Source organism: Antedon bifida, chromosome 3 (assembly GCF_963402885.1).
Source record: "Antedon bifida chromosome 3, ecAntBifi1.1, whole genome shotgun sequence".
Classification (NCBI taxonomy): domain Eukaryota; kingdom Metazoa; phylum Echinodermata; class Crinoidea; order Comatulida; family Antedonidae; genus Antedon; species Antedon bifida.
Genome location: NC_136228.1, coordinates 31,003,384 through 31,023,015, shown reverse-complemented (window position 1 = coordinate 31,023,015; position 19,632 = coordinate 31,003,384). Strand labels below are relative to the sequence as shown.

Here is a 19,632-nt window from a genome sequence, read left to right as displayed (position 1 = left end):
AGACCAGTGCTCTAAACTCTTGAAATATAGAGGCTTGTCACCAACAAATGGCTGAGTGCGCAGCCAAAGATAAAACTCCATTGAATTGACACTTAAAAAGTTAGTCTCTATTGAGATTTGAACTTGCAACCCCTGTTTTACAAGACCAGTGCTCTAAACCAGCCAAGGACCGATTGTGGGACCAAAAAACTTGTTTTTATTTGAGTTTTGAACTTGTGACCGGTGGTGTTAACATATATAGAGGTTTTGTCACCTAACTATCAGATCAATAATTATTAATTGTTTTTATCATATAAAATTATAATAAAGCCATGGAGGTAAAAAAATTAGCTCTATGATAAAACTATTAATTAGTAGGAGAGATTAAAACCTTTGTGTTTGATTTTATTTTATTGTATCTTCTCAAGATTTATTTAAATAGATGACTTCTATTCTATTATTCTGTTTTATTTATGCCACGTATTAAATATGTGCATAAAAGCATCTAGACATTATTTGTATGTAGTAGTTATGAGTATCGATCACCCTGTGTGGCAGCTTTCTATGCAATTAATTTATCTAAAGAACCACCAATGAGAGATCAAGTATTAATAATTAGTTATAATACTTAAATATAACACGTGTTTCTATTGGATAGATGGTGGAGAAAACATTAGACGCATGCGTATTTGATAACTATTATTTCATTTCCAAAGGCTGAGAGATAGCGTTGTGTGGGGCGGTACATAAAATATTTCTTGAGGTAAGTGATCCCATTTCACAAAATATTAAAGAAGGGGATAGTTAGGACCAACATTGGATTCAAGGTTAGATAAACTATGCCATCATTTACTATAACGGACAGTAAACGCAACTCTGTTCAACCAGATCCTCACGATGTAAGCAATTTTCAATTTATTTGATCATCTCTCTCTGTGTGTACGTGTGAGGCCGGCTGAGCTTAGCCGGCCGGCCTAAAATTAGCTATCATCCCATGCATGGCTACTCTAACTAGGCCTAGAGACGACACCCCTGTGTGGGTGTGGGCTGATAAGGTCAAGGACGTATTGACGTGTTGGCCCTTCCTTTCTAGGCCTATGTAGTTTGACTCTTGAATAGGTTGGCCTGTTGTGTTACAAGTTTGATGGCCACAGATATTTATTATTGAAAATGTTTATTTATGAATTAAATAATAAAGATAGACATCACAACTTGAATTGAATTAAAAAAATTATTGCCAATTTAAAAAAGCGCTGTCAAGGAATTTCGGTTCCTGTAAATGCACATATCCAATCTTGCCGAGTTGGTCGCAGGAAGTGTCATGCCACAAAGTTGAAATCTTGCCGTAGTCTGAATAATCTATTTACAGGGCAACAAAATGTGTGATTGATATGTAAAACCAAATTCCATAAAAAAAAAACTATTTCGAGATTACTTTTGCAAACTAAAGAGGGAGCATTCTTTTTCGAAATGAATGCTACTGAGGTGTAACATTTTTTTTATTGCGGCTACAAGTTAAATTAAGTATTAAAATTAATTAAACATTGCCAAAAAAATATACATTGCGATCAAAGCACCATTTGGAAAAAGTTGTAAAATTAAACTATACAGGATTTCGAAGCACAACCTGGCATTAAATCTTAACCATTTGTATTGTTTATTTCTGTTGCCATTTGACATTCCTTCATGTCAACATAATAAACATTTGACAGTATGTTATTAGTACTATTGAAGAACCCCATGATATTTTTTTTGGATCTCCTTTTGCTAAAAGAATGTACAGTATTTATTACAGTTATTTCAAATGCAGGCCTTGTCTTTTAAGGCGAGCGAGTGCGATAACTCACCTAACGCACTCCTAAACTGCCCTTGAGGAGTGTGATTTACAACACACTTAAATTTGGTAAACTTCTACACACCAAAATACAAACAGCACAACTACAGCATCCCTGAATGTATTGAGGAGTGCAATTTGTAGCACACCTACAGCACCCCTGAATGTATTGAGGACTGCAATTTGTAGCACACCTACAATTTTAAAAAGACAAGACCTGCATGCAAATGCAAGTATGTAGTATTGTAACACAGCAGGCCCATTCCCCATTATACTGATTCTTTTAGAACAACTCTTAAGAAAATTTGACAATACAGTATTCTATTCCAAAATAAAATAAAAGCATGTTATTGTCTGTCAATCTGCATGCATTGTACATTATGACCTTTGAACTACTGTATTATCAAGAAGCATGCACACACTGCGTGGTTACTTGGACTTTGTGAATCATCATGTAGGCCTGACATTGTGCATGTTGATAGGAAGATAAACATACAAACATTGAACCTGTTCAATCGGAATATGTTTTGTGTCCTGTTTGAATGTTACTTAATTTACTGTAAAATTGGTTTAATCTTCCACCTTCTATATTTTCAAAACCACTAATAAATTCAGAAATCAAAGAAGTAGGTTAGAAAGACATCTTTACATTTAATTTCGTTGATTATTAAAGATCTATAGTCCTCCCAAAACATGTAAAATTAAGATTTAAAAAATCAGACTTTAAATTGGCCATTTTGTAGATTGAATAAAGTAGGAAAAAATAAATAAAAGACAACATAAACTCAATCAAAAGCCCAGTGGCTGGCAATCTGACTATTTTTTGCTTAAATTACATTATATTTTTCAGGTAAAAATGATTTTCATCCAATTTTTTGTTAAATTGAATTATTTCTATTATATTATGTGACATTAAAATTGAATTTCGAACAAAAATATGTATCTTTATATGTGTTCAATAATAATGTATAATAGTTATAATTTTTTAAATAATATTCATCCAGTTTTTGAACCATTTTTAATCATGGATATTGCCAATTCTCATTATATTATGTGAAATAATTATTCCATGCTATTTAATTTATTTAAAATTATGATAAAACTGTACCAATACAGATAATAAATATCCCTTGTCATAATGTCATTCACTTGTGAATTTAGTATAGTATCAAGTTACCCTGACTATTAATTAAATGTGTAATATACAATACAGTATACAATAATGAGTTGGATGGTGTGAATAGAGTTGAAAAATTGGTGTGTAAAATTGATAGTATTAATAGTATATGATGATTATAATTTAAAAAATAAATGAATCATCCAGTTTTTGAACCATTCGATTTTTACCATTTCTAGTTTTAAACATAATCTCAAAGCTACTCTTGTCTCGGTTTATGGCGACTGATCTCTTGATGTTTTATTGATTGCTTGCATTCTGTCTGGTTTTGTGTGTTACTTGCAAACCTTGATTGTTTACACAATCATTGATCCTGACATTTATCTTTACTTTTCTACTTTCAATTACATTGTATTTTTTATTAATAGCCATTCAAATGCCTTGTGTATCACTGGTGTACTTGTTTTATTTTTTATATTATTTATGGAAAATAAATGACATTAATGAATGAACCAGTTGCAAATTCGTTTGTGAAATAATAATTGTAAATAAAAAATTGTTTTATTTAAGAAATAATAATTAAAACGCTATACTGTTAGTAAATGAAGAATTAATATTTGTCGTCATGTCATTCATCTAATAATTAATATGGTATCAAGTACCGATTCATTTACTGTCAGTTTGTACAAACAAAATATTGTGGTGGTCATAGTGGAAAAATAAGTATCAAGTAATCATTTATTTAATTAATGTCATATAATTAATAAATACTGTAGGTACTGTAGCTTGTGGGGGCCCATGGCATAAAGATGAAACATAAAGATGAAACACTGGGCAGGCCCCCACCCCCAACTCCTCATGGTGAGACCTTCAATTGAATTAAATCATATCCCTATATGATTGGAAATGGTACTCTCGCACATAAAAGTCATGATAAATATAGTTTTTAATAACAGCCGTTTAAATCTTTTATTTCAGGCTGCCTTTCTAACTTTTAACAATCTTATAAACAACAACAACCTTGCTGTCAACAACCACGTAAACATGGCTGAAGATAATTCAAATCGCAAGAGAAGGGTGTGTATAGCAACATGCAACCGTGCTGACTACTCCAAGCTTGCTCCAATAATGAGCGCCGTACAGAAAGACCCTGAGCTTGTACTTAGTGTCATTGTCCTAGGATGCCATCTCATTGATGATTATGGGTATAATTTATTTTATTACTTTTTTTAGTGTGTTATTACTGTTTACGATAAATAGATACTGTGTCTTTGATTTGCTGTTCTTCGTGTATTTAAGTATGTTAGCCGAATCTCAGTACTGTATCTATAATTTGTGCAATATCACAGGCAGATCCTGTGATACAGGTATAACATATGATGCCTGTATCATAGGCCAAAGCCTTTACATAATAGGTGAAACATGTGACACTGTTATACAGATTTGCCTGTGCTACTGGCATTACTGTATATGTGGCAATACAGTATAGATAGGATGTTTATTTACCGTTGACAACCTTTCTTTGATTACTGTAAATTGATACATAAATGACAAGCACTCTAAATCTACTACGATGCTTTCTTCTTCTACCTTTATACAGAAAATCCATTATCTATTACGCACATTTCATCTTCAGTGCACGCATTAATTACTATTCACATATTTTGATTTTTATGATGAGCTATAAACATAGGCTATTTTGCAAGAACAGTTGCAGTATACTTGTTTGTTATTACTACAATTACTGCATTAAAATAATAAAAGTGGCTTAGACACACACTGAAGCATGCATTATAATATGCTAGTTAGATGACAAGACACATTTAATGTACTCTTTATATTTCTGTGCTGTATTTACTATTCATACTTCGGCGCAGCTAATGGAAACACCATTAAAATTTTAATAAATGGTCATGTCCAACCAAAGTGTAAATATTGTACCACTAACATAAATACACCATTAGCATAATCATTATCATCATCATTTTCATCTTCGTTACCATCAGTATTTATTTCTTTTAACAGTTCCACCTATAGGCTTATAGAACAAGATGGCTTCCCAGTAGATGCAAAGTTACATACAATCGTGAGAGGAGAAGATGAGGCAGCTATGGTAGAATCTGTAGGCTTAGCACTCGTCAAACTTCCCGACGTTCTACTACGTGTCAAGCCGGATGTACTGATCGTTCACGGTGACCGATTCGATGCCCTATCCCTATCAACCGCTGCAGCGCTAATGAATATACGTATCATGCACATAGAGGGCGGCGAAGTGAGTGGAACAATCGACGACAGTATTCGACATGCCGTTTCTAAACTTGCTCACTATCATGCCTGCTGCACGGAGCGTGCTCAGAGTCGACTCCTCACAATGTGCGAAGACAATGAACGTATTTTATTAACTGGCTGTCCATCTTACGATAAACTTTTAAGCGCTGATTTGAACACTCCAGATGATATAATAGCCAAGTGGATTGCTCCGGGAACTAAATCAAAGGAATATGTGATAGCATTGCAACATCCAGTAACGACGAACATCCAAGAATCTCTCAAGATGTTTGGCTTTATGCTTGAAGCATTAGACCAATTAGGTGCCATGACACTTATACTATTTCCAAATATTGATGCTGGTAAGAATGTATAATATATTTTTTGTTTTCAACTAACTACAGTACTAACATGCTCACCTCAAATTTAAGTTGAATGGTTAAAACAGGGGCGCCACCATACAATCGGCACTGAACTCCCTTCAACCATTGTTCTGGTGATAGAACAAGTCTTGGAAAAGGAGGTCCAGTGTTACAACCCAGAAAATAATAGGGGGTTATCCCGATGTACTAGGCCATCAACCCCTGTCGTTCATGATGAAGATGTTAACAAACATGTAAAATGTGTATAACTAATTTGACAATAATCTCACCAAGCCGTCAACCAATATGGTATTTACAACAGTTAATTGGCATACTTTTAAAAATAATTTATTTCTAGAAAATTGTTATTGAATTGTAATTGTATTAAACTACTGTGGAGTAGCTTTGCGTCAGGGAGTTGAGTAATTGGTCAGACGTTTTGCCCTACCCTGTTATTGAATTGTTGTAGTGTACAATAACTATTACAGTAAGCGATAGAGTGTACTACACAGTACCATCTAACCAGCATGTTCTTATAAAAAAACATGACTAACACTTTAACAGCATTATACCAAATTTTAAAACTCCCAGATGTAATGCTCTGTTATTTCTTAGTCCTTGCCACGTCATGTAGTCCTTATGGGATCACCAGACCATAGAGTGTAACACCCACTTCAATCATCCATCACCCTAACACAAAGCCTCTTTATTATCCTTCAATCAACACCCACACTGACCTTTGATATACTTTATTGTCCCTAAAACATCATCCAAGCATACTGTCATCAGTAATGTGGGTGATCCTATCTCAAATGATGACGTATTCGTATGTAATACACCATTGGTTTTGTTTGTCTCAAATATTGTTTTTTCTAAAATTGTCCCACGCATTGTTAAAAAATATAATATTTTCGCACAAATCTTTAAATTATGTTATATATTATGTACACCGTAATACAAACATTTTAAATCAACAGATGTAAAAAAAAAAATATATAAATAGTATGATTGTGTGTAATAAAAAAAAACTTCACCACCTGTCTACAGTATTCAAAATATAGATAAAAATTAGACAGATTTAACGCTAAACCACTAATCCGTACATTGAGGTTTGATGGATTTAACTTTAAACTCAATATCTAAACCAGAGATAATTTCTACAACTAAACCAATGCATTTTAAACCAATACAACCACATTTCAGTTTCTTTACAAAAGGGGCGGAGTCAACAAACATTGTACATGTTTAAAAAGCATTGCAGTAAAAGACTATTTGCTAATGATGCGAGTTAGTCCTTGTTATATTGTTTATATTAAGTACAGCATTCGAAAGAAATGACATTGTCATTAAAATCCATTATTGTCATTAGTGCTTCTTATCAGTGTTCTTAGTTGTACAGTATACCATCTTATTGTTGTTAGTGTTTATTTTGACTCCTCATTATTCAATTGTATTGATTCCACTGATCAAGGCTAATCAATATACTATAGTAAAGCGTGGTTCCCACTAGAGACGCAACGCAAGGACGTACTCACAACGCAAGCGAGTTGACCAATAATTTGAATAATCCATCGCTTGTGATTGGTCAAATCACTTACTTTGCGTTACGTCCTTGTGTTGCGTCGCTAGTGGGAACCAAACTTTAAGGAGTTGGTAGTGAGGGGAGTTGGTAGTAGTAGTCATTTAACTATTACATTACATAGTTTTTCAATTAATATTATACACATTTCATATAATTTATAATTTATTTCCTACATGTAATCTTACTGTACATACACATTCATTTTAAATATTTAATCATATGACTTTGTATATGAAACATTTTTATGAAAGTCAAGTATTTTCATGATGGAATATTTTCCTCCATGGTTGAAATAACACATTTTTATGAACACACCCATAATATAGTGAATACCAATTCCTTAGTACAAACAATGTGTGGCTTTCATTCAATAAACACACTCTATTGTCCATCTTAACCGTTACACTTCATTTATTGTATTAAAGTATTATTAAACAATATATTATTTGTGAAACCACCTGTAAATTGTACAACAACACTTTAATTCTTTAAAAATAGTTTTGATCATTGAAATTCGTGCAAAACCCTATTCAAATAAACCTTAAATTATTTTCTAACATCACTTTAAATTATCATTTACTTATTGCTAATTTACCTTAAAATACTTTAATTCAATGAAAAAAAAAATTGGAGAGAACAGAGCCAACCAAATAAATAATTTCATGAAATTTATCTGTTTTTCGACAAGTCTGAAAATACAGTATGAATATTGTGTTATTTTATTTCTATGCAAATTAAATTTATTGTCAAATACAGAATTAAATTGAAATTTGTATTCCAAGGTTCAGAAACACAATTAAAATAGTTGCACGCAAAAACATACAAAAAAACATAATACAATTTTAAAATATGATTGTAAAAACAGTAAAAATTTTAAACTATAAAATGTTAAAACGCGACTTGATAAAATTGCACTATATGATCGGGTCAATTTTTAAAAATACAGAACACTATCGTTTAAATTGCTTATTGAATAGCGTAGGCAGAATCAATAAAACAACCTCCGTTGAAGAGCATCGTTGCTTCATAATCAATAGTACTTCTAAGAACATCTGTTGTTATAGACATGAAACAATAGGTAGTTTAACATTATCAACGGGTAATTAATATTCTTGTATGCAAACATACATTTTAGTACAACATCCAAGGTGACCCATTTATATTCTTCAGGTTCACATGAACTAATAACTACTTTTTGGTAATCTGTTTAGCAGTTTCAATCAATCACAATTTTACATTTTATGACCAATACTATGCTATATATATAGTTAATCTTTTTAAATGCAAAACCAGTTGCGATTACTGAGTGATTTTACAACTTTTGTACTTTTTGGTGAAACTACTGTATTTCTTTTGCTATAATTACTGCTTTCTAAACTGGAATAGTTTTGGTTTCTGTTTGGCCCAACTTGCTGTTAAATCCCAAACGAGTCGTCTTGCGATAGCATCGAGCAAGTCTTTAGGTCATCGCAAGAACTTTAAACATTTTCTCTCGGCGAGACAACTCGTTGATACTTGTCATACGACTCTGTCTGAGTTGTCTTTAAGAGGGTACAGTAGTTTTCCGGTGGAATAATTGTCCATGGATAATTGCACACTATGGGAATAATTGAAATGAATAAAATCATTATGAACTTTTCTATAATATTTTTTATTTATTAATATTTCAGGTAGTAAGGAAATTATTCGAGTTATGAGGTTAAAGGGTATAGAGCATCACCCAAAATTTAAGCCAGTGAAGCACATTCCATTTGAAGAGTTCCTAATTCTCATCGCGCATGCAGGCTGTATGATTGGCAACAGTAGCGCAGGTGTCCGAGAAGCAGGAGCATTTGGAACACCTGTTGTCAACCTTGGTTCCAGACAGACGGGACGTGAGACAGGTACGTAGGCAAAAGGTCATGCCTTTATGATTTAATTTTTTTTGGGAGTGTGAGTGCGCTAAGGCCTGAAGAATTGAGGGGACTGAGCCCCAGCTTCTCTCTTGGTTGGAGGTACACGCAGATTAATTTTATTTTACTTTTATTTCGGAAACGGACATTCATAGTTACAAAATCAATTGCATAAATAAGTAATAATAAAAATAATAAATAAAAAAGGCAGACACAAAAAAAACACCGGTATTTGACTGTGGCTTATGCTGCTTTTGCACTTCCCTGATTAGTGATTATGATTATTTTTTGCCTTCTTTTTTGTATCCTATTTGCCTAAATAATTGAGGGGACTGGACCCCAGTTTTCCTTGGATCTGCCTATGGTAGTCATTGGTTGGAGGTATACACCTATTCATTTTCTGACTGGTGCTTATGCAAATTTTCTACTTTACTGGTTTTACCTTCTTAATTGTTTGCATCCTATTTGCCTAAATAATAATAAATTTAAATTAAGAGGAATAGATTGCATTAACATTTCACATTCAGCCTATATAAACGCTTCCTGAAAGAGATTAACCTTTTGACATTTTTATCCTATTGTAGGCGAGAATGTTCTTCATTGCCGAGATGCCGACACTACAAACAAGATAAAGCACGCATTAGACATCCAGTATCAAAAACGATTCCCACCGTAAGTGATAATTACAATGTTAGCTTTGAAATGATTTATTTGTCAACGACCCACGAATCTCAATTTCCAGATCCAAATTACTGTTACAGATATCGAAATGACATGCATACTCTTGACAGTGGTTATCAGGTCATTAGATTAGATTTGACCCCACACCCACTTTGAGTACTGTGATAACCTGATATTGGTACTGTAAAAAGATAGACCTCTCATTAGCAACCGTAAAATACACCATTTATTTTAGTTTTTCTTCTTTATCCTGGGTGACCACTTCAGTGCAAGACTGTTCCCTAAAATGTCCCAGTACTGTATATAACTTTTGCACATAAAACATAGGAAAATATTTCTTTACTCTATGAAATTTATTATCAATGCAAAAAATATCGATGAAAAATACATATTGAAATGGAACATCTAGAATGATAGAACATCTTGTTGTGTTAGTCCCTAGAAAAAAATATTATAATGCATAGAAAGAAACACCACCACCCATGACATATCTTTTGCCAGCATTCTAAATCTTAGTCCCTTGGAATATCTCCTACCAGGAATAGTATTAGGCAAAGAAAAAAAATGTTTCATTTGAAATTTTCCAGGTCTTATATTTATGGAGATGGCCATGCTGTTCCCCGTATCATAAAGTTTTTAAAGTCTCTCAGTTTAAAGAGCGTGATCCAGAAGTCTTTTGTCTTTCCACCGATGCCAGATAGCAAGAGCATGGATATCGATCACATCCTGGAGATCCAAAGCGCCCTCGCTGTTGACCTGGGTGGCACGCATCTCAGGGTTGCCATAGTTACAAATTCAGTAAGTGTAAACATGGAGAAAATATATAGATATTTCTTCTGTGGTGTAAATAAATGTTAATTAAATTGAATGAAATGTAATGAACATGGGTAATATCATAAGCCACCTGAACAATGTATGCATGTGGCATTTTTCTGTTCTGTAGTGTTTAAACAGGACAAATAGGTTAAATATGTTTGCCTTCTATCATATCTCTACCTTTGTATCCTATTGTGGTTTTTGTATTTCTTTATCTCTACCTGTCCTCTGAGTGTTTGTACACAACCATAATTATTTGCTTTATTTTCATTGTTTTTATCTGCTTACGCCATAGAGGGATAATAAAATTTAGCTGTGTGTGCACAACTTCTTTTCTCTATCAAACTTAAATACAGTCGATCTTGCGGTTGAACTTGTTCAAATTCAAACACAACAATATACCAGTTGAATATCTGATATGACGTAAATGCTATGAATAAATGCTAGGAATGAATGACCAATGATTAAATACTTTAATAAGCTATGTCTACACTATCAAACTTTATGTGACAAAAAATATATGGACATGACGATGTCATATCACTACCATATTTAAGCATATCACTACCATATTTGGAAACTTGTTTTTGTCAAACTACCTAGTTTAAAAAAAAAAGTTGAATTACCCACCTTTATTGGCGTATCTTTTTGTTGAAAACATATTATTTAACATGCAATAAAAGTTACATAGTTTGCTACATACAAAAATATAGAGGTAGATTAATATATAATCTTATTTGTAATTATTATTAATAATCGTTTTAATATGTAATAATAATATATTATGCTGTAGGCTATTTTATACATGACGTACAGAGACATGTCGTATATTATTACGACAACTTTATACATTATTACTAGCTAGAGCTAAGTCTTTATGAGAATCCATAAATGTAGTAGGCCTAGAATTTTAATTTAAAGATTTAAAGTAGTCGTATGACTCAATATGGTGCTTAATTATTTAAGCTTTAGACTGTATTGTTTATTATAAACTTAATATTCTACGTAGGTGTTATAAATCAAAACAATAATAAAGATCAACAAAATATAATTTAATAACAATAATAACCATTTTCTTTGTGCTAATACAATGTATGTGAATTTCTCTTAAATAATCCTTTTATCCATATGGTGGTATAAACTTGAATGTTGAAATTAATAAAAACAAAAAAAATCACAACAAAAACAAAAGAGGCCTAACAACAGTCGTGTATTTATAACGCAATTATAATTAGCGTATGTCTACACTATCAAACTTTATGTGACATGTGATTTGCCCATATATAGACATGATGATGTCATATCACTACCATATTTGATCATATTACTACCATATTTGGGCACATCACACTTTTTTTTTCAAACTAGTTTGAAGTAGACAGAGCGTTACCTATTGCTTGTTTTCATTTACAGGGAAAGATTGTTTATAAGACATCAAAGCCTACACCAGATGGCAATGATGAAAAACTAAGAGAATTATTGAATATGTTGCAAGAAGCATGTTGTAAAGCGGTCGACTTAAATTGTAGAATTTTAGGAGTTGGTAAGTGATTTATCAGTCTATTTTGTGCCTAGCTTACCTTGATAAACCTACAATAGCCCTTTCTCCTCGAGGGGCGAGATGTAACTCAAAACATTTTCATTGAACACCACTCTCCACAAATGCTATAGACCATGAACTATGTCCCCAGGTGGGAGCCTCCCAACAAACCACCATCATCATTTCTTTTCGAGACTTTTTACTACAAAAAGGACCTACTATAGAGAAAGTAAAAAAGTTCTTCCATTGAAACAATGTTCATTATCAATAATTATATTAAAACAATTGATACAAACACTTTTTTTTCACTGATAATATAATTTCCTTTTGATGATATTCCCCTTCTTAGTATTTTTCAACCAGGTGCTCATTATACATCTGAGTGTACTGTAATTCGCTCTCTAAATTCATTTTTTACTTTATTTTTGTAGGAATTAGTACAGGTGGAAGAGTGAATCCTAGAGCAGGAATAGTTATGCACTCAACTAAAGCACTTGATGGTAATTATATGCATCATTCTGTGGTTAAGAAGATTGCCATTTGAATTGTGTGGTTTATATGTGGTTGTTTGTTTTGTTATAGCTCTTAGGGTCTGTTTCTGCTGAAAAAATCAAAATAATTGATTTTTTCCAGTCACCGCAAACCACAAAAATAATCGCGTTGCAATTGAAAATTGCTACGACTTTAATCGGTTATTCAGGTAATCGGTTTTTAAAATCACGTCATCATTCCCCCACAGCGCATTCAAGTTATGAAAGGCCGATGAGAGTTGGTTTGTTTACATCCTATCGCTGCCTAAAACTCTCACATGTAGGATTAAAAATTACTCTTACGTAAAGCTATATTATTTGTAAAATAAACATCTAGGCCTACTACCGTACCACATACAACAGAATAATGATATTATATTAATAAAGACACGTCGACGAGAAAAGTTCGTTTCGCCGTTCGTTGGTTCTACCTTCGGCCTGCTAGGCCTATAGGCGTGGCTATATATTTCTACCGAAACAAGTCAACAGACAACAGGCCTAAAAAAGGACATGTAAAACATCGTTAGCCTGGACTGGTGGGATGTAACACAGAATCCTGGAGTCTCTCGGTATAATTCTCCCCCACAAAATAATAAAAATCAAATGTTTAACATTTGATTGTTATTCGGTCTACATCGCGATCTTTGTTTTGCTGATCATCGTCGATATCGCGCAAATAAACAGCATGCTTTGTGTGACGTGAATGAGTTTGCCATACTCTAGAGGTCAAAGTGGGGTCAATAATCGCTATTTGTGTTGCAGCTCAAAACTGCTCTGCAATAATCGGTTAAAACAAGAAATAATCGATTAAAACACGCAATGGATTGAGTGTTTTTAATAGGTTATTTTTAATCGGTTATTTTATTTTGCGCCGTTTCTGCTGCCCAAAAATAATCGATTAAAAAAATAAACGGTTAATAATCGATTATTTCTGTTCAGCAGAAACAGGCCCTTAGATTTGAATAAGTAATATAATACCAATACCAGTTCCCTGAATTGGGTTAATTGCTTAAACAGGCCTAGAAAAAGGTTGAGATAATGTTTTTTTAATGTAAAAGAGAGGAGGGAAATTTGGAATCAGCAAATCGTTCATGTTAATCATATTTTGTTATGTGCAATAAATTTAATTGTATTCTCATATTTTAACGTGGCTGGCAATTCCTTGCATGTGGTTTTTAAATTTCTGATAATATCAAATCCATTTGCAGGTTGGAATGAGATTGACCTGAGGTCACCAATTTCAGCTAAGATGCATCTTCCAGTTTGGGTTGACAATGATGGAAACTGCGCCGCTCTGGGAGAGAGAAAGTTTGGATGTGGAGTAAACATCGAAGATTTTATTACAATTGCCACTGGAACAGGTATGCTGGTATTCCTTAAAATCATTTGAATTGAGCACTTTGGTATATAAGTGGTTCTTAGCAGGAAATGACCCTAGATTTTACAGACAAAAAGATTTGGCGCTAATATTAATTTTGCATAAATATCTATGCATAAATAAGAGGTGGTGAGGAAGAACTTTTTAATTTATATTTGTCACCTTTTGCAGGAATTGGTGGCGGTATTATACTTGATAACAAACTCATACACGGAAACAATTTCTGTGCGGCTGAACTTGGACATATCAAGGTGTCTCTGGATGGTCCTAAATGTCTGTGTGGTAGTACTGGTTGTGCAGAGGCGTATTCGTCTGGTGCTGCCCTCCAGAGGGAGGCTGTCAAACTTAATGAAGGTGAGTAGTTATAATTATACTTCAAAATTTCACTAGCATATAGTATACAAATTTTTTGAAGTTGAAATAGAACAGTCAGATTAATTAATCAGACTGTCAATTAATGAAAATATTCTCCCTTCCTTTTTTGTGTCCATTTTTTTTATGCTAAAGTAATCTTATCTTTTGCAGCTGGTGAGCTATTTATTAATGGTTACAAGAATGAAGGCGACCAACAAATCAGTGCGAAACATCTTATGGAGGCTGCAGAACATGGTAATCAAAAAGCACAGGCTGTCATAGATCTAGGTAAAGTATTAGCTGTTCTTCTTATACCCCTTTCACACCAAAACTCCGGAGATCACTCCGGGGTTTATGACCATTCAAAACATCGAGAAACTCCGGAGATACCCCTTTCACACCAACTTAGCAACACCGGGGTTTATAAAATAAAATTGTAAATGTCGCCCTCTATTTTGTTTACAACGACGATCATTAGAATCATTTTAATTGATAATATTTTTAATCTAATAATTATTTTCAAAAGTCATATAATGTTTTATTGATACTACTTATTATTTTCTAGACCCGCTATATATTTTTTACAAGTATTTAAAGTATTTTGAAATAATACGAAAGCAATGAGTGATCGTGTGAGGATGACCTTTTGACCTAAAAACTCCAGAGTTTGATGTTGGTACCTTTCACACCAAAACACAGGGGTGTCCCCGCAGTTCGCTCTCCGGAGAATGTTCAGATGTTCAACCCCGCAGTTTTAATCTCCGGAGTTGCTTGATTTTACCTTTCACACCAAAACACCGGGCGTCAACTCCGGAGTGTCTCCGGACTTTTGCTTTTGGTGTGAAAGGGGTATTATACACCATAGCAAAGAGAGTAACACAACATATTTATATAGATGCCAATGTATTGCACCTGACAGCTCGATATTCACCCTTGTAAACTAGCATTTTGGTACTGGGTGAAATGGATGAAAGTTGTTGTATGTGCAATGTCTGGTCCACTGTGCTTTGGTTACCATAAAGCCCTGTCTACACTATGAAACTAGTTTGACAAAAGTGTGTGAACTACAGCCTTTGTACCACTCACTTCCAACACCTGTCCACTTCTCTGGGATCCATCAGCAAGCTTTGGAAACTGCAGTAATAAAATACAATGCTAAGTCAGCTACTGTATTATAGCTGTTTCAACATTAAGCTCTGTCTACACTATCAAACAAGTTTGACAAAAAAGTGTGATGTGCCCAAATATGGTAGTGATGTGACATCATCGTGTCCATATATGGGCTCATCACAATTTTTGTCACATAAAGTTTGATAGTGGAGACAGAGCTTAAGCGGAATCTATTATCCACCCATTAGTTATTATTTTAATAATTATTATGTTCTGTTCTTTAGCTGCCAAGGCAATGGGCTATGCTGTCACCAGTATGTTACACGTCCTCAATCCGTCTCTTGTCATTCTTTGTGGAATATTTGCCCCATTATACGTCAATGAAGTGCGTAGGATGGTGGATGAAGATGCCCTGCGGTCAGCTAGAAATGTTCAAATTAGGGCGTCGGAACTTGTTGAACCTGCCTTGCTTGGAGCTGCCAGTATTGTATTAGAATATGCAACAAGACGAACATATTAGATAGAAATGTATTACAATACTGACCGTTATAAAGCTCTGTCTACACTATCAAACTTTGTGACAAAAAAATTTGATGTGCACATATATGGACATGATGTCATATCGCTACCATATTTGTCACATCAAGTTTGATAGTGTAGACAGAGTTGAAGTCTGTCTTTGGTATAAGGCCACCCTCAAATTTGAAGTAATCTTAATAACCCAATGAATTTTGGGTTTCCATATTAGCCCACCGCAAGTTAAATGGGCTTATGCTTGAGTCCGTTCATTGTACGATTCAAGTAAAATTGTTGCTATACAGTGGAACCTCGCAGTTACACACAGTATAGCATGGGACCAAAAAATGGTAAATTTGATGTGTATATACACACACCAAATTGAGTTAAGGTTCTAATGTATATGGAAAAACGTCTATATGAAAATGAATATTTATATACATAACACATGCTTTTAAATTGTTCAATTTATTTGTTGTTTTTTTTTTTATTATTTAAATCAAGTAACAAACACATTCTGAAAAAAGAGAATAAAGAAAATTTATTATTATTTCTCAAAAAATTATATATATATATATTTAGTGTGTGCAGAATCTGGATTTTTCAATTCTTATTATATTATTGCTAAATATGGATAAGTATTATTAGAAATAGTATTAATTACATTTATTATCAGGTATAAGGATTCGCCTTGCTTTCCTTTATGACCAAATAAGAATTTTTATTTGTCAACGTTTATCAAAAAAACTTTTTTATAGAATTACTTAATATATATTATGCTTTATAATAATTTACCTAAAATTATTTTTTATTTTTAAAAGAATTTTTAAAGAATACCTGAAAGTAGATTTTAATTTGCATATAGTAGTTAGCAGCTGATAAAATATGACACTTATTAAAGTTGATTTAAAATGAAAGACGCTTGATTTAATTTACAAATTTATTATTTAAGTTTAAGAAAATTTAATTAATTATACTGCCGAAAATTTCACTCAATTAAACGCGAAATAACATTGTTTGTGATGTTTTTCAAGCTCAGTATTACATGTTTATAGAACCACTATACAGTAACAAAATATCAGACAAGAATTTCAATACTATTCTCAAGAATTCTTCAATTTAATTTGTAGATAAAATTGTGTTTAGTTTGTCATGATTATGTTTTTGCAATTATAATTCACTGTATTCAATCATTCTAATAATTGCATACAGAATTGAAAAATATTATTTATACAATATACAGTGGATATTATAAGATTTTATTTTTTACTAAATTAATCAAATTCAGCTGACATATTTGTGGATTTCAGATGAATAATAATTGAGACAAAGTTTGATTATGTAATCTTCGAATTTGTAAATAAATTAAGTATTTGTATGATCCTCTTTAAATCATAAAGTAGAGGTGATGGGTATTTTCCTGTATGAAAATTATGAATTTATAAATATATATATATTGTTTGTTTTATTTTGTTGCTTTCTGTGTACAAAAAACGCTGTTAATGATATATTCTATTCTACCAAAGTATATTTTGGTACTGTACTGTATACGTATTACTTTACAGTGGCAGTATTAACAAAAATACTCCTAGATAACGGCTTAAATTTAATGATGCTGCATTTGTATTGAGATGGATCCTAGCTATCCTTCTTTGAGTAGCAAATTGCCTTTATAACTCTGATGACATTCCATATTTCAAATTTTAAAAACAAATATCTTTATTATTTTTAAGTTATACGTATTATTAGATCAGCTTCTAGTGGTTAATATATATTTTGATTTTCTTTTTCGATAAATAAAAAATTCAAAATGTTATTTAATAATTTTTTTTTAATTTATTATCACCATACATAAATATATTATTGAATATTTATTATTAAACATTTAATGTTATGACTATAACTTAAGCTCTGTCTACACTATCAAACTTTGTTACAAAAAAAAATTTGATGTGCCCATATATGGACATGATGATGTCATATCAGTATCGTATAGTGTAAACAGAGCTTTAAATAGGGTGAGGTAGTCGCTCTTTTGGAGTACAGTAGATAAAAATCTCTTTTAATGGGACCCAATAAAGCATCCTCTTAATTTGGTTGAGCTGTTATGTGAATTTACATATATTTCCCTATGATTGTTTCACAGGAAAGTGTCCCCTGAATAGGTATCCCAAAGAAGGGCTGCTACTGTATTTTAAGAACTTATTTAAATGAGTTGAATTTGATTACATTTGATGCTCTCTTTTTGGTTCCTGTTGTTCTTGCAATATAAGCCTCCTGTTGCCTCTGCAACTCCAACTCAGTTAAATGTTGTTTATGATTGTCCTTTTCATGTTTTAATCTCTTTTTTAATGATTGTATTTCTTCCATTTGTGATATAGATTCACTCTCCGCTTTCAGTTTTTCAGCCTGCAATGCTGGAAAGGAATTGATCATTTTAATTAGATTAGTTACATAAAATTAAGATACTTTATACATTAAATAAGATACTTTATACATTAAATGTATAAAGTAAATTTTACAAGCTCCTAAATGTTATAAAGTTGGGGCTCTGAGGGAATTATTAGAACGTTTGGAAATTTGGGGTTATTCTCTGTTAGTTTAAATTACATGCATGGTTGACCAATGAGTCTTATCTATTTTGGGTACCCATTAACATATTGTGTCAATAAGCCATTAATCATTATACCAGAGAATTTTGATGACAACTCGTCATGTTTAGTGGTTTCTCTAAGTGCTTTATTCTTCAGTAATCCAAACCTGAAAAAAAGTATAATTCAATATTAATTAATATGTTTCAATGTTAAAGCAATTCCTTGCAAAATTAATTTAATTTTAATATCACCTGAATTTGTTATTCTTACGTGTTTTCAAATTGTGACTTTTCTCTTTGTAATTGTCGTTTAAGAATCTCCACCTCCCCAAGTGCAAACTGTAACTTCTCTGTTTCGTTTGCTAGCTTAGCTTTTGTATTTGCATGTTCCAGTCTTTCATTCTAAAGATATAAAGTATAACGCTTTCTTAATGAAAAAAACCAGAAATTACATTAATAAATGTTCACTAAAATAATAGTAATCTAACCTTTAAATCTTTTAGAATCTGTTCATGTTGCTGTTTTTCAACCATCTCTTCTTGCAGTGAGTCATTCTACAAAATAAAGAAAACGCTATACAAAACATTGCTTCTAATATAAGGAACAACAGCCAGGTCCTTTCATGTAGGCCTAGGCCTCTATCTAGACTATTAATTATCAGCGTCTTAGCTTACTCTCGGCTTATGTCATGCTCTGTCCTTTGAGCAGAAGAAGATTTCACTTAGTCAAGTAGGTATATACAACAAAAAAGTTAAAAACAATTTACGTAAGATTTTATGTTTTCATATACTGTCCTCTGAGCAAAAAATAAGTCCTGAAGTTGTTCGCTAACAAGTTTACCAGTTGAATCAAGTTTGTTTATTATTGACATTCTGTTCTGTGTGTGGGAAATTAATTTTTCAAAACAAAGTATATGTCGCCCTCTATTTATGTTTATTGAATTAGCCTTTTTACTATCGGTATTGAAAATCCTAGCATTTTTATTGTACGTAAGTGCTTTGTGTAGATAATAAAATATAATTTAGTAACTTTCTGTATTTACAAATTTATAATGTTTTTATATAAATTTCAACAAATATT

The 19,632-nt window shown here is 32.4% G+C and overlaps 2 protein-coding genes across 3 annotated transcripts; one reads left to right on the top strand and one right to left on the bottom strand.

Moving 5' to 3' along the window:
• The first annotated feature begins 725 nt into the window (after positions 1–725).
• Positions 726–17,775, top strand: LOC144837440 (bifunctional UDP-N-acetylglucosamine 2-epimerase/N-acetylmannosamine kinase-like). 2 transcript variants are annotated; one of them, XM_078692549.1, is made up of 12 exons: positions 726–742; positions 3,909–4,135; positions 4,956–5,560; positions 8,813–9,025; positions 9,619–9,706; positions 10,303–10,513; positions 11,945–12,074; positions 12,503–12,571; positions 13,810–13,962; positions 14,151–14,333; positions 14,505–14,621; positions 15,728–17,775. In XM_078692549.1, the coding sequence occupies exons 2-12, from the start codon at positions 3,975–3,977 to the stop codon at positions 15,961–15,963; spliced, it is 2,166 nt and encodes a 721-aa protein (XP_078548675.1). In that variant the 5' UTR covers positions 726–742; positions 3,909–3,974; the 3' UTR covers positions 15,964–17,775. The 2 variants fall into 2 exon arrangements, with proteins under 2 accessions (XP_078548675.1, XP_078548674.1); XM_078692548.1 differs by lacking the exon at positions 726–742 and adding an exon at positions 749–878.
• LOC144837448 (spermatogenesis-associated protein 24-like) lies at positions 17,757–19,438 on the bottom strand. The gene is made up of 5 exons (XM_078692562.1): positions 19,319–19,438; positions 19,041–19,106; positions 18,824–18,954; positions 18,649–18,719; positions 17,757–18,376 (listed from the first exon to the last, which is right to left on the bottom strand). The coding sequence occupies exons 1-5, from the start codon at positions 19,421–19,423 to the stop codon at positions 18,162–18,164; spliced, it is 588 nt and encodes a 195-aa protein (XP_078548688.1). The 5' UTR covers positions 19,424–19,438; the 3' UTR covers positions 17,757–18,161.
• Positions 19,439–19,632: the final 194 nt, after the last annotated feature.

Excerpts from the sequence above, each read along its gene's own strand:
- LOC144837440 (XM_078692548.1), top strand. The coding sequence starts at position 819 with ATGCCATCATTTACTATAACGGACAGTAAACGCAACTCTGTTCAACCA. Across the intron at positions 9,026-9,618 it reads ACAGACGGGACGTGAGACAG|GCGAGAATGTTCTTCATTGC; the intron begins GTACGTAGGCAA and ends ATCCTATTGTAG. Across the intron at positions 10,514-11,944 it reads TTGCCATAGTTACAAATTCA|GGAAAGATTGTTTATAAGAC; the intron begins GTAAGTGTAAAC and ends TTTCATTTACAG.
- LOC144837448 (XM_078692562.1), bottom strand. The coding sequence starts at position 19,423 with ATGTCAATAATAAACAAACTTGATTCAACTGGTAAACTTGTTAGCGAA. Across the intron at positions 19,107-19,318 it reads ATGAAAACATAAAATCTTAC|AATGACTCACTGCAAGAAGA; the intron begins GTAAATTGTTTT and ends TTTATTTTGTAG. Across the intron at positions 18,955-19,040 it reads AGATTCTAAAAGATTTAAAG|AATGAAAGACTGGAACATGC; the intron begins GTTAGATTACTA and ends TTATATCTTTAG.